The sequence below is a fragment of the Diprion similis genome, chromosome 14, assembly GCF_021155765.1.
Source record: "Diprion similis isolate iyDipSimi1 chromosome 14, iyDipSimi1.1, whole genome shotgun sequence".
Taxonomy (NCBI): domain Eukaryota; kingdom Metazoa; phylum Arthropoda; class Insecta; order Hymenoptera; family Diprionidae; genus Diprion; species Diprion similis.
In genome coordinates this window covers 10,897,622-10,910,492 of record NC_060118.1, presented here as the reverse complement: position 1 = coordinate 10,910,492, position 12,871 = coordinate 10,897,622, and the positions used below count along the sequence as shown (strand labels likewise).

Below are 12,871 nucleotides of genomic sequence, written 5' to 3'. Positions count from 1 at the left end.
AAGTAAAATCATCTCGGCAACTAGATGAGGCAGAATTTCTTGAATAATTTTTTCACTTCTCGTGATTATTAGACTCCTGTTTTAAATTATTGCAGTCTCTAAGTGTCCGTAAAGTGAATCGCAGTGACTGAATTTCAGCAAAGATTTTATGTTCGAGAAGAAAATAGCCCGCGGCCAGGTCGAACAACGCTGGCTATAAATATACAGAAAGGAAGAAGGGAACGTGTCGATGGCGTCGTATTCAAACACCTGCCGACGACGGAGGTGCGTTGTCCTGATATTCGTGTCAGTGTCGCAACCTTGTCCATAAAGTTGTCGTCCTTGCGGATATTACAATCCGGTATTATTATTTCCGGAAGAATATCAGCGCAGAGGCTAAGCCTGATTTTTCTTTTAAGTGACCTGAATTTTTTATAATTTTTTAATTTGATTTCATTTTCTTGGAGTTTAATTTGGAAAAATTCTACAAGCGTAAAGTTGTTTTAACAAAACTGTTAATTCCTGAATTTTGTAATTTTTTATACATATTTTGATCGAACGGAACAAAAATTAATTAATCATTCTCTGAGTTGAAGATTGCTGATAAAATATTTTTTGACAAATTAGGTAATTTGTGAAGATATTTTTGTTCGCCATATTCGATCCGATATTTTGAGTTTCTAAATTTTTATCTCAAATTTGTAATTAGCGAACGTAATAACCTTTTATTAAAATCGAAATACTTTACTTCTTATCGCTTGAAGTACAAACAGAAATATTGTTTCATAAATTCTCATTGTTTCATCAGCTTACATTAAGTTTGATAAATCTTGTTATCGTTTGTATAATTCATACGTTTTATACACAATAATTAAATAAAACTGTTTTATTTATGTTTCAAGATTAATTTTGAATGGAAAAAATATTCATTTAACATATAAATTATTATCCATATTATTTTATTGAACACGATAAAAATTTTCAAAATTCATTACAAAAAGAAAAATTCGTATAGTCGATAAAATTACAAGATTTTCACAGTTGTAGCGAAATTAAAATACATAAATTTTGAATGTTTTCATCAATCGATTAATTTTAGGCCCATTTTTTGAGACCCAGTTTCGTCTGTTCCATTATTCATCGATTCTGTTTATTCCTGTTTTACCGAACTACATACCCGACGCATCCATAGAGCCAATCGAAAGCGTTGTTTAATTTCGCACAGAGTTCCCTGCTAGCTGCTCAGGCAGGCAACCGAGTAATGAAATTCCGGAATTCCTAGCTACCGCGTAGATATAATAAAAGCAGAAATTTGACGATGTAACTATGAAATTCTAGGCGAATTCCGCGCGTCCAGTGACGGCTTCAGGCTTTGGATTTTGCGAATTACGCGTTGCAAATTCCCCGGCGGGGTTTCACGGATCGTCTTAGTCATATCGCGTCTGAGCTAAAGGACTTGTAGATGACTCTAGAAAACGGATGTGAAGATAGATCATCATGGCGACTTTTCCCAGCTTGTTTAACCGCGTGATAATTAGAATTCTGAAACCGCGATTAACGTTTCCGGCGGAATCCTTCAGCGCGTTGACATTAATATGGATATATAAACACTCGTGAATTGTTTTTGCTCTTCAGTATTCTAAAACTCCCGGCAAAAATGTTTCGCCAAGTTTTAATACTCGTCTGGATTCTGTTCGCTTCGGCGAATTCAACGGCCACTTGTCGCAGGAGCGAAAACAGGATATTCTGCAAAAACGTGGATCTCGGTGTCGTCGAACGGCTCTCATTCTACTATGAAAACGACGTCGACGTAGTTCTAACGAATTCGTCGATTCCGGTACTAAAAACCGGCGTCTTCGCGAATTTGTATCCTGTGCAGAGGCTGAGCCTCGTCGAATGCGGTATCGAGGTCCTCCAGGAAGGATCCTTCCGCGGCTTGACGAACCTGACGCATTTGAATCTCGCGCAAAATTCGATCTCCCGTTTATCAAAAGACTTTTTTGAAAACTTGACGAGCTTGAGGTACTTGGACTTGTCTCGCAACGTAATTCGGAGGCTGGAATTCACGGTCAGGACCCCAAAGGACCCGCCGCATCTCGCCTACGTCGATGTGTCAGGAAATCTCCTGCGGAACCTGAGCTTTGCAGCTGATTTTACCAGCCTGGAAACTGTCAATATGGAGAACAACAGCCTGACTGAATTCCAGGTGGAAACGATGATCCGTTTTCCGAAAATCAAGCGCGTTTTCTTCGCCGGAAATCCGTTTAATCGAAGCTACGAGAATTTTGTAAGGTACGTTTTATCCTGCGGTAATATCGACGTCGATTATAAAAACTCGACACTCGACGACGGTTGGAATGTTCCCGAAAACTCGACGCGCAGTTCCGGAGGTCAGGAAATTCGCAGGGACGATTCTTCCCGCTCGATTTCTCCCAGCTTTGAAGACGACTTCCGTTTATCGCCGGAAGTCATCGAGTCTCTAAGCCCCGCACAGCTCGCCAATCTCGTAGACCGGATTTTGATACTTCGGAATTTCACCCTGACGGAGAGACGGACGCTGGAAATGGACCGGAAGCTCCTTTACGACGAGTCCAGGAGCGTCAAGGACGAGCTTACCAGGATCGAACAAGTCCGAAAAAGGGTGGCCGAGGTCTTCGGGAAGGCAAGGAACGAAGCGGTCGACGAATATGTGGAAACAGTGAGTCGAAAGCGGAAGATGCTTCCCTCCTTCAATTTTTTTCCTTCAAATTGTCTGATCAATAATCATTGGTTAGGTTAGGTTAGGTTTTAAGTTAGTTTAGGTTAGGTTAGGTTTTAGGTTAGATTAGGTTTTAGGTTAGGTAAGGTTTTAGGTTAGGTTAGGTTTTAGGTTAGATTAGGTTTTAAGTTCAGTTGGGTTTTAGGTTAGGTTAGGTTAGGTTTTAGGTTAGGTTAGACTAGGTGGGAATCGGAAGCTGACTCTTTTTCTGATTTTTATCTCGTTCGAAATTCTGCTTAATAATAAATAGGTATACAGCTTGCAAATAAAAAAAAATAACAATAATAATAATAATGATAATAATAATCCACAGAGTTGCGACAGAATACCGAACGACTCTTGGTGGCGGAGATTCAAACGGTGGAAATGCAAGATGCTGTACAAATGGATCAGGCGAATTACTAATCGATAATGAGTTATCGATCGCGGCGGATAAATTCGAGAATTTGTCGGCAAGTCGTTCTCGCCAATTTGTGCAACTTCAGAACTTAACGTGAGGTTTTTCCAGCGTTCAACGTCAGAGAGCAGCACTCGTATCTTCGCGAATCGCGATCTCTCGCCGTGCAAAATATTTCGCAACTACTGAGATCACGTGCGACTGGCGAGCTGTTTGCTAATTGCGCGCGAATCCGAAAGTTCGTTGACTTTTGTTACTTCTGTGTCACGCTTAAGCAGTGCAGAATGTCATTGTCAATGATACTTTTTTTGGTTTCAAAGCGAGTTAGTCGATGTTTTTCAGTCATTGTTCAACGATTACTTCTTGAGTGATTAAATGAAATCGCTAGTCAAGAACCCCGGGGTTTTCTAACGTTGATAACTCAAATCGAATGGAATATTGTTGTTGTTGTTCCGTATTCAAGACGCGAATCAGCCGAATCGCTACCACGTAAGCGTGAAACTTCCTTGCTTACCTAATAATTATTCCACTGATATAGTTGCAGCGAAACGTTGACATTGCATCCAAACTTTCGGTCTCTCACTGAAAGCTCATTGTTATTTAGGACGTTGGATTGCCTGCAAGGGGCGAGTAGGCGAGTTAAAAAAACATTTCCGTATCGCCTCGAAACGATTTGACACTAACAACAGTCGAAATGAAAAATTTTTCCTGTCATAAAAAGTCTTACAAATTGAGTAAAATATTTTCCCATTGAAGTGCGGATTTAAATTCGACCTAAATTTTGAGATTTTTTCTGAAATTTCCAGAACAATTGTCATTTATATATTTATCATAATACTGCGTTTTTTCATATTTTTGAATTCGCTTAAAAGAAACACAAAATCTACGTACGCAAGAAACTTCTTTACAAAAAAAAGTTACCAAACGACGAGTCTCAGTCCAAAGGAATTTTGGTTCTCATATAATCATAGCTTGTGTAATTCCCGATGATAAAAAGAAGCAGATATGGGGAATAAATGATCAAATGTATTGAGAAAAAAAAAAAGAAAAACGCTGCGTTAAATCATTTATTCATTAATTCGTTCTATAATCAGCATACGAGGCTGGAATATAGAGCGTGACAAAGTTAAGCCATAAATAAAAATAAATTAATCAGGTAATAACAATCTACATTGAGTTAAATAGCTAATTAGTTTCATTAAAAAGTCTTTCACATTAATTATGATGAAAAATTAATGCCGTTGAACGTGCCTAAAAACGATTAAGGAAAAATTAAATAAATCTAATCTGCATGTTTTTATTTTCTTCATTAATTCATTCCTCTATCAAATCCTCACATTCTTTATCCGCGATTCAAACACTGCGGCAAATAAATGGGCTTTCCTCTTTGCACGCCTAAAGCACTGTGGGAATTACAGTGAAAGGCGTATTTTTAATGAGGCTACCGCCTCCTGCCAATGCGTGTATCCACACCGTTTAACCAAGTTGCGCAACGAAAACCTTGCTCCAAATTTACTAATCACCGTCTACGCTGTGTCTTAATGCCTTTTTTTTTATTGGGCGTGGGCTTTTCAGATCACTTACTACTCGAACCTCGCAAGACACGCGTGTTACGTCGCTTATCCCATTCGTCACCTGGACTTATCCATCGTCATTCGTTGCGGAAAGAAACCGTATAATGGACGTCACTTACTAGCAGCTGCGGTTTGTAGGCAAGAAACTGTCCTAATACGTCACGAGCTGATTGTGAGTCTAGGAATAAAGTAACGAGTCTTTTATTGGAGTCTGATCATTTTATAAAAAAATTATACTGCAAGTGAAAATCGTATTTCAGTCGATCAGTTGACGGAATTGAAAATTTATCGGTTCTTTCATTAGTTTTTTTATTTTTTTATTTTAGTCAATTTATTCACGGTTGTTTAGTTTTTGATACTTTGGATTTGGACGCCAGGAAATTTTCTTAGTCATTAATAGTTTATAATTAACACGTTTAATATTTCCAATTCAGTTTCTTGAAAATCGAGCTTGAAACTGTAAAAGGATTTGAACAAAATTACTGACGAAGGGGTGTACAGATAATTGATTTAATTTATTAAACTGATAAAATGATGATATACATACAAGATAAATCGTTCGATTGATCGATCATTGGCGAATATTTACACCTAAGATTTCGATAATATAATATAATGTATATTATATAATTATGTTTAAAAGTCGAAGGGTCTCGAACACTGCGGTGTAAAATGATTATCACCGTCGCTCTAAAGACGAGTGTCTATAATTAATCAATCAATCAATCCATGAATCTCTCGCAGTGTGAACGCGGAGCTATTAGTGGGCTGCAAAAAGCCGCTGCACCAAAATTACGGGGGCGATGAAGTCCTCAGTGGTAATATCCGTACTCAGCAGCGGGGGTGACGGTCTTCTGAAAAACGGGGACCGATGCATGGGCGACTGCTGGTGCCAGGGCCTTTCCATAGACGGGAACGGACGTCTGGACCTTGACGTGATGGGTGCGAGCGGTCTTGATGACGGTGGGCTGCTGGTAAGAGACCCTCTCGATCTTGGTCGCCGGCTCCACGACGTCGAACTCCTGGAGCGTCTCGATCGGCCGACTAACGACGACACGTCTCGTCGAGACACGTTCGCCAGTCGGATGAGCGTAATCCGGAGACGGAGTTGCGGATAGAACGCGGGCATGGACGTGGCCTGCATCACCGACGTAGCTGGCGGGACCTTCGCGGCCGAATCCAACCTGCAAGTACCAAAAGCTCAGGATCAAGTCAGATCATCAACTGACAAAGTGCGGTTTGACCCAAAGTTAAAGGTCAGAGTAGTCCAAGCCTCGAATGGTCAAAGTCCTGGATGTCAGTGACTTTCACATACGTGGCAAACGCTTCAGGACGTATGTGAAGGCTGCTAACGTTTCCAGTTCTAACCATTCGTGGTTTAGATCATTTGGAAATGTCTTTGCTTTTACAGTTTGAATCTTGACATCCACTTCGTCCCTTCATTAGAAATGGTTTTACTGCATTTACCTCAGCCACTCCACCTCGTGCCGTGAGCAGTTCGATAAGCTTGTGCTGGTTGGCATGGGCCTCTGCTGGGCTTGATTTGACGCTTGGTACCACCGATGGTCCAGCTTCGTGAGCAGCCAAATGAGCCACGTGTTCCTCCAGTGGTGATCCGTTCGAGTGCGTCACGATTCCGTGATGAACTCCAGAGTGGGCGGAGTGGGCCTTGAATGGGACAGTTAGATTGGTTCGTTATTGGTTCAGAACGCCTTGAGACGCTGGACACAAAGGAATCGATCAGACGTCATACTGTTCTCGAGGTTTTATGGTCTACGGTATTGAGACTTGTTGGCGTTGTTGAGTTCCGGTCTTTCACGAAGCATCGAAGGCTTGTGACTTGGGTTGAATCATCGCAAACTGAAGTTGTATTGTTAATCGATCTTTTCAGGAAATGGTGATTCATTCGAAAGTGATTTTACCCATTTCATGATTACGAGTTCAATGTAGACCGAACAATTAGTATTCAAAGTTTGCTCTCTTTTCTGGATTCAGGAACTTGACAATCAAAGTTTTCGGGATCGATACTCAAGTTGACGAGTTTCTCTGAACCGTAAAAAGACGACGATGACGTCTGACCACAATTTTGTCTGACATGAGTCACCGAAAGCAACGCCTTAACTCAAACTTTTTTGGTCACCTAAGACCAAACCACATTCTCACGGGAAAAAATTGGGCCTTATTATACCTGAGCAGATCTTTCAGCATTAATTTCAGCCTTGAGGATGTCCTGCTGATGCTCGAGGTCTTCGATCTGGCGTTCCTTCTGCTTCAGCGAAGCGACGGAGTTCCTGAAGTTGGCGTTCTCCACAATCACCGAATCGCTCTCTTCGTAGTGCGGAGCCACGGTGGAGGAGACGAAGACTGGAGAGGGGGATGGAGACGAGACCAAAACTGGGGCCGGGGTCACGTGGACGGCTTCGTGAGCATAGACGGGGGTCGGGGTTGCGTGGACGAAGCCTGGAGTCGGCGTCACGTGGATGGTTCCGTGGGAATGGGCGTCCAAATGATGCTCCTGATGGTGATGATGATGATGTTCGTCTGCGACTGCGCTCACTGACAAAGGAGCGGCGTGTTCGAGGGCCTGGACGACCGTCGGGCCCTTCTGCACCTTCGACAGAGGCTCGGCAAGCTCCACAAGCGCGGTTCCAGCTGGACGCACTACGACATGCTCTTCGATATCGTAAAAGTGTTTTTGGATAGCTGGTCTTCGCACCTGGAAACGAGGTCAGTGATGTTGAAAACATTTTTGGAAAGGTCTTTTTTAAACGTGACTTGTACAGTCTTCTGATTCAGAGTAGCTCAGACTTGTTTGGAAAGGATCTCAAGTATTGCGTTTATAAAGTTTTGGGGAAGGTTTTACTCAGCAAGTGACATTCCCAGATAGTTTTCGATTCTTGATCAATTCTAATCAGTTCCTACTTTGACCACTATATTTTCACTTACGAAATTCAAATCTAACTTTCAACCATTCGGACTTTGGATACCATGGTGAGTGAATCCAAGCTTCGAACGAACCGAATTTAGACCATTCAAAGCTTAGTTCCTCGACCAAGAGCATTGAAGAATCGTCAATTGGATTACCTGGAACTTCTTGGTGGCTACAGCGGGTTTCGCTACGTCGACTTGCTTCTCGATGAATCCGTGCTGAGCCTCGATTTTGGTAACCGGAACTTCGGCGAGGGCAGGGACGTGTTTGACGACGGGGACTGCAGCGACGGCTGGAACTTGGGCCGTGGCGTAGCCGACGTGATGGGCCTCAACGTGGGCCGGAGCGTGGGCGGTGTACTGGAGTTGGGCCTGAGGGTACTGGGCGTACTCAAGGCCGTGGGAGTGTTGAGCGTACTCCAGTCCCTGGTGATGGTGTTCGTACTCCAGGCCATGGGGCTGCTGGGCGTACTGAAGAGCAGCTTCTCCGTGTTGGTACTCGAGGTTTGGACCTGGAGCACTCACCAGCGGAGCACCGTGAGCGGAAACTCCACCGACATAGTTTACTCCAGCTGGATTCAAGTACGGAAGTCTCACAGCCACGTGACTTGACACTGCAACCTGCAGGAGCGCAGCGACCACTGCGAAGGTCTTCATCCTGGAATTGAGTCGTCGGAACGTTTCATTTTTAGACTATTACAGGCGAAAAAATTTGACGGCATCGGTTGATTTGGAAAAAAATTTCCAAAATTGATGTACGAAGTTTTTGAGCCTTGCAATTATTATGATCGTAGCTCATTGCATGATGCAAATTTGTTTCCTTTACTATTTCGCTGGAAAAGCTAGGAATTCAGTATTTCATTGAGTTAGTTTCGCTGAAAATTTCCAATCCAGATTAAAAATGTCCGATTTTAAAGGGCATTCGAATCATCAAGAATCCCACGCATATTTTCGCTTTCATTTATCACAGTTGCTCAACTCATCTTGAAGTGTATTGATCAATTTTAAATATTTTTTTTTATGAAGAAATTTATTTGTTCAACGATAAATTCTGGCCCAAAGTAATAAAATATTTCCAAACTTCATAGACAAATTTTATAGACAAACAATAAAGGATCTTTCAAACTATGATAGATTGTCGCAATAGATCCTTGACTAGGCTGATATTCTATGGATCTATGCAGGTATTCAATATGTCGTTGAATAGCGTTGAAGGCGTTACGTGTGTTGAGATATTATAAAAGATATGACTACTTTCCAATTTCATGGATACTTGTTAATTATTATAAAATGCAGACCTGATCTAGATTCAAGTTGCGTAAGTCGATCGAGTCATTACTGAGAGTCAGGCGCTAATAGACTTTGACCACTTCGTTCTCGGGTTCGACTAATGAATTCCACGAAGAATTCTCGAGTTTTTCAAAAACCAAATATTAAAATGAAAAATTTAATCGTCAAGAAGACCATCACAATAACTAAATAGAAATCGAATCACATTTGAAACAAATAAATAAATATTAACCGTCGTAATTTTTTGCAAACAAAAAGTGGACGACGGGTAAAAAAAGCTGCTGCACTTTTCAAATCCGTTTCACTGGAAAATTTTTGATGTAACAGAAATTTCTGCGAAAAATGGGCGCACTGATTGAAATTAAGAAAAAAAAAACGAAATAAATAATCACGAAATAGAATAGATTGAAAAATTGTTTTTCGACGAATATCCGATGATTCTGCACCGCTTCTAGGCAAAATAACGCGACAAATATGACCTTTTGCAAATCTATGCGAAACGTCGTTTTAAGCTTAGTCGCTCACCTGAGAGAATGTTTCGAGCGAGGGTAGTGGAACTGTATCCTGTTGATGGCTGAACGGTGTTCTTATATGCTCACGTGAGGCCCAACACAGCGGGGCCCCTCCCTCCTGCCGGGGGACGCGGGCCCCTCCCGACAAGGGCCCTCAGGTCCGGAAAGATCTGGGTCGAATTCGATGCCGCAAAAATTCACTCTCGGGTCATCCGATCGTCTGCGTTTTGTGTTTTTATAAATTTTAAAATTATTTTGACCATTTTTTATCCACCCTTCTGTCGTCCTTTGCCGTTTTTTTTAAGAAGATTTTAAGAACACGTCTGCGATTTGCAATTCATTATTTTTTTTTTTTTAAGTAATTAAAATTGGAAAAAATTTTATACCATCGTAAATTAGGTATTTTGATAAATGAATCTATGATCTATTTCTACCCCTTTTTTCATTTTCTTCCCCTTCTTGTTACACAGTGGCGTAATTCTTGCCGCAAATATCAAACGATCGATATTCTACTCGATCAATGCGTGCTAATTATTCTGAAAAAAAGAGAGCTGTTGCACTGAAATCGGTTTGGCAAACGCGACTTTGTTGTAATTGATAGGCGTGATTTCACTCCTGCGAGATAGGAAAAAGAGGTGCAAAAAACAAAAAACAAATAATGAATATTCAAAAATGATTTATTAATAAAGAACTGAGTCGATTAATAAAACGCAAGGCCTTTCGCGGATTGAATATGATTTCGTTTTTTCATCTCGTAAAATTCATACCGACGTATTATTATTTTTATTTCATATATCTAGTAGCGTAAAAATTCTCGCCAACCTTCAACTTTGGGAATAAATATTTTTCAAACGAGTCGTAAAGAACGAAGACACGCAATTGTGAGGATCGAAAAAGAGAAACCGGTAAAAATCGTGGATTCAAAAGCGAGTCGAAGCTCGATTAATATGCCGATCGCGATCGAACCTCGTGTTATCCTGAGCACAATAAGCCAGCAGTCTTGTTCCTCGGATTTTCACACCTGCTGCTCGTAAGTTTATAAACAAGAATGAATATCCATTACCTACAATCAAAGTAGTTGCACGCCTTTTTCAGCACATAGATCGAAAGTGGTCGCGTCGATCGATGCCGTCTGTTTCTTTTAACGAGGCGAAATCATTCTCACACGTTGCCTCTTCCTGATTGCACAAAAGTGAAGAAGAGAAAAAGTCACGCAGGGAGAAATCTATCGTTAAAAAGTTGTCACACAATCGAATTTCAAGATGACGAATCATCGTATATATATAGTTATAACGACAAAAACAAGCCAACGAATAATAAGGAAGAAAAGTATAAATCAAGGATTAGATACGCAGGGAAAGTTTTATCGCGTAACAGCTGATTTCTTATCGATCATGTTACGCGATCGCCTCGTCCTTGACCTTCTTCCTTGAGGATAGGCGTATAATATCAGCAACGCCGAAGAGCTCGGCTCTCTTTGGGGCCCTAAGCCTACTAACGGGGCCTGACCGATCGGGCCCAGCTCTCAATGCCCGTTTTGAGCCACGCCTCTGCTTCTGCCGATCGTCCGGCGGCGGGTGAAAGGATCCATAATTTACTGCCCGGTCAATCGAGCTGCAGAGTGTCTTGTCAACGTTTTCAGCGGAGTCTGGATCACCAGCATCAGCAGGGCGTAAAATCGAGACGGCCGCGAAATGTAATCGACTATCACTTGCCGATCGCCAGGCAAGAAGTAATTCTTTAACACTGCTTAAAGAGAGAGAGAGAGAGAGAGAGAGAGAGAGAAGTAGCGAGATTACTTGCATGTTTAGTTTATTTTTCGCCAAGTCTTTTCTCGCTTTTTCTTCTATTTCTATCTTTGTCAGCTTTGTACCCTTTCATTCTCCGCGTTCTGATCTAATGTCACAAATGACGCACGCCTGGCCTTGCCAGGAAATCGCGAAATCCTTGGGATATTAACAGAGATCCGAATGGACAAGAAGGGTTTCACATTACGGACTGAAATTCATCGAGCCGGATGCAAACTGGAATCGGGGAAAGAATATAAAATCGACGAAAATTGGGGGGGGGGGGTTAAAAAATCTATATATGACCTTATCTCATGGGAAGGGTGGGTAAAAGTCATTCTTACGTAATATTTTACAAGTCGGAATATGCATAATAGACATTTTCCATTCAGACAAAATGTCTGTACAAAGCGATGTCTCAGGAAAGAAAAATCACACGGAAAATTAAAGGGCAGTTACAAAAACTAGAAAAAATTTCTATTCAAACGTTCCACAAACGATGAGATCGGTTTTTCATTTTTAATATACAATTTCAATAATATATTGTTATTGTAACATTTTTATTTCATAAGAAGTTTTTCAAATCGTTAATTTCTTCATATTTGCACACTTTGAAGCTTATAAATGAAAATTATGGGTAAAATTTTACAAAAGAAGTGGGAGAGGGAGTTCAAGAAATCTTATGTGTTTTTACATGGGGTAGGGGGGTTAAAAATCGCTAAAATCGTTTTCACCCAATTAATGAATGGCTCCTAAACCCTTTTCACCATGATTTTGAGTTTTTATCTACCTAAAAAAAATACTAGACTGTTGAGCCAGAATCTATTAGTCCAGAATTCATTGGTCTCTTTCATTCTTGCGCTATTCTTTCTCAACATAATTTGCGTAATAGCTTTGACCCAACTTGCTCCGATTTACGCCGCTCTTTGACAGGTTAAAAACCGGATCTTTTGGCTTCTGGGCCACTTTCTGAACGAGGAATACACGAGTAAAAAAAATTTTGGCGAACATTCGAAACCATTCATTCACAACCGAGGTGATAATGTGATCAATATTACAGAACAACTACCCACGCAAGGAACAAAACTAAAAAAAAATTTCAATCACTAGAAGTTATGAAATTTACAATAAAAATCATAAAATTATTATCTAATCGATTTTTGGTTTTTCCCCATATCTTTTTTTTTTCTGGCCACATAAAGTAATTATTATTCATACTATAATCTACCCGAACGGTCTTGAATGTTACAGAATAATTTAAGGGGCCTAAATTCAACGCGTAGATACGTTGAAATATTTCAACAGTGGACACGTTTGAGGTGATCGAAGCCTGCATAAAGTTCAATTCCGTGTTTCTCGCGGAATGTCGAAATGCGAACGAATCGAACTGCTGCAAAGTAAGAAGGCAGGTATAACGTAGACGAAAAATAACAAGTTGACAAGAGAAAAAAAAAAAAAAAAAAAAAAATTCTACTAGACAACTAAAAAAATCGCTCTAGGGTTTGCGTAGCTCCGATCAACATTGCACAACGCAAAACTGTACACGATGACACTATTTTACAGCCCGCTTTCAAACTCTATCAAATAAGAATATAAACTAAGATGACAATTGTATGCCTGGTCATTTCATTGGAAGTCTAAACAAT

At 40.7% G+C, this 12,871-nt stretch overlaps 1 protein-coding gene across 1 annotated transcript; it reads right to left on the bottom strand.

Annotated features, from left to right (window-relative positions):
- Positions 1 to 5,207: 5,207 nt before the first annotated feature.
- On the bottom strand, positions 5,208 to 9,526 carry LOC124414635. Its single transcript, XM_046895636.1, has 5 exons — positions 9,452 to 9,526; positions 7,793 to 8,294; positions 6,897 to 7,424; positions 6,176 to 6,376; positions 5,208 to 5,892 (listed from the first exon to the last, which is right to left on the bottom strand). Exons 2-5 carry the CDS (start codon positions 8,291 to 8,293, stop codon positions 5,521 to 5,523), a joined length of 1,602 nt encoding a protein of 533 aa, XP_046751592.1. The 5' UTR covers position 8,294; positions 9,452 to 9,526; the 3' UTR covers positions 5,208 to 5,520.
- Between the last annotated feature and the right edge of the window lie 3,345 nt (positions 9,527 to 12,871).

Excerpts from the sequence above, each read along its gene's own strand:
- LOC124414635 (XM_046895636.1), bottom strand. The coding sequence starts at position 8,293 with ATGAAGACCTTCGCAGTGGTCGCTGCGCTCCTGCAGGTTGCAGTGTCA. Across the intron at positions 7,425-7,792 it reads TAGCCACCAAGAAGTTCCAG|GTGCGAAGACCAGCTATCCA; the intron begins GTAATCCAATTG and ends CCTCGTTTCCAG. Across the intron at positions 5,893-6,175 it reads CACGAGGTGGAGTGGCTGAG|GTTGGATTCGGCCGCGAAGG; the intron begins GTAAATGCAGTA and ends TGGTACTTGCAG.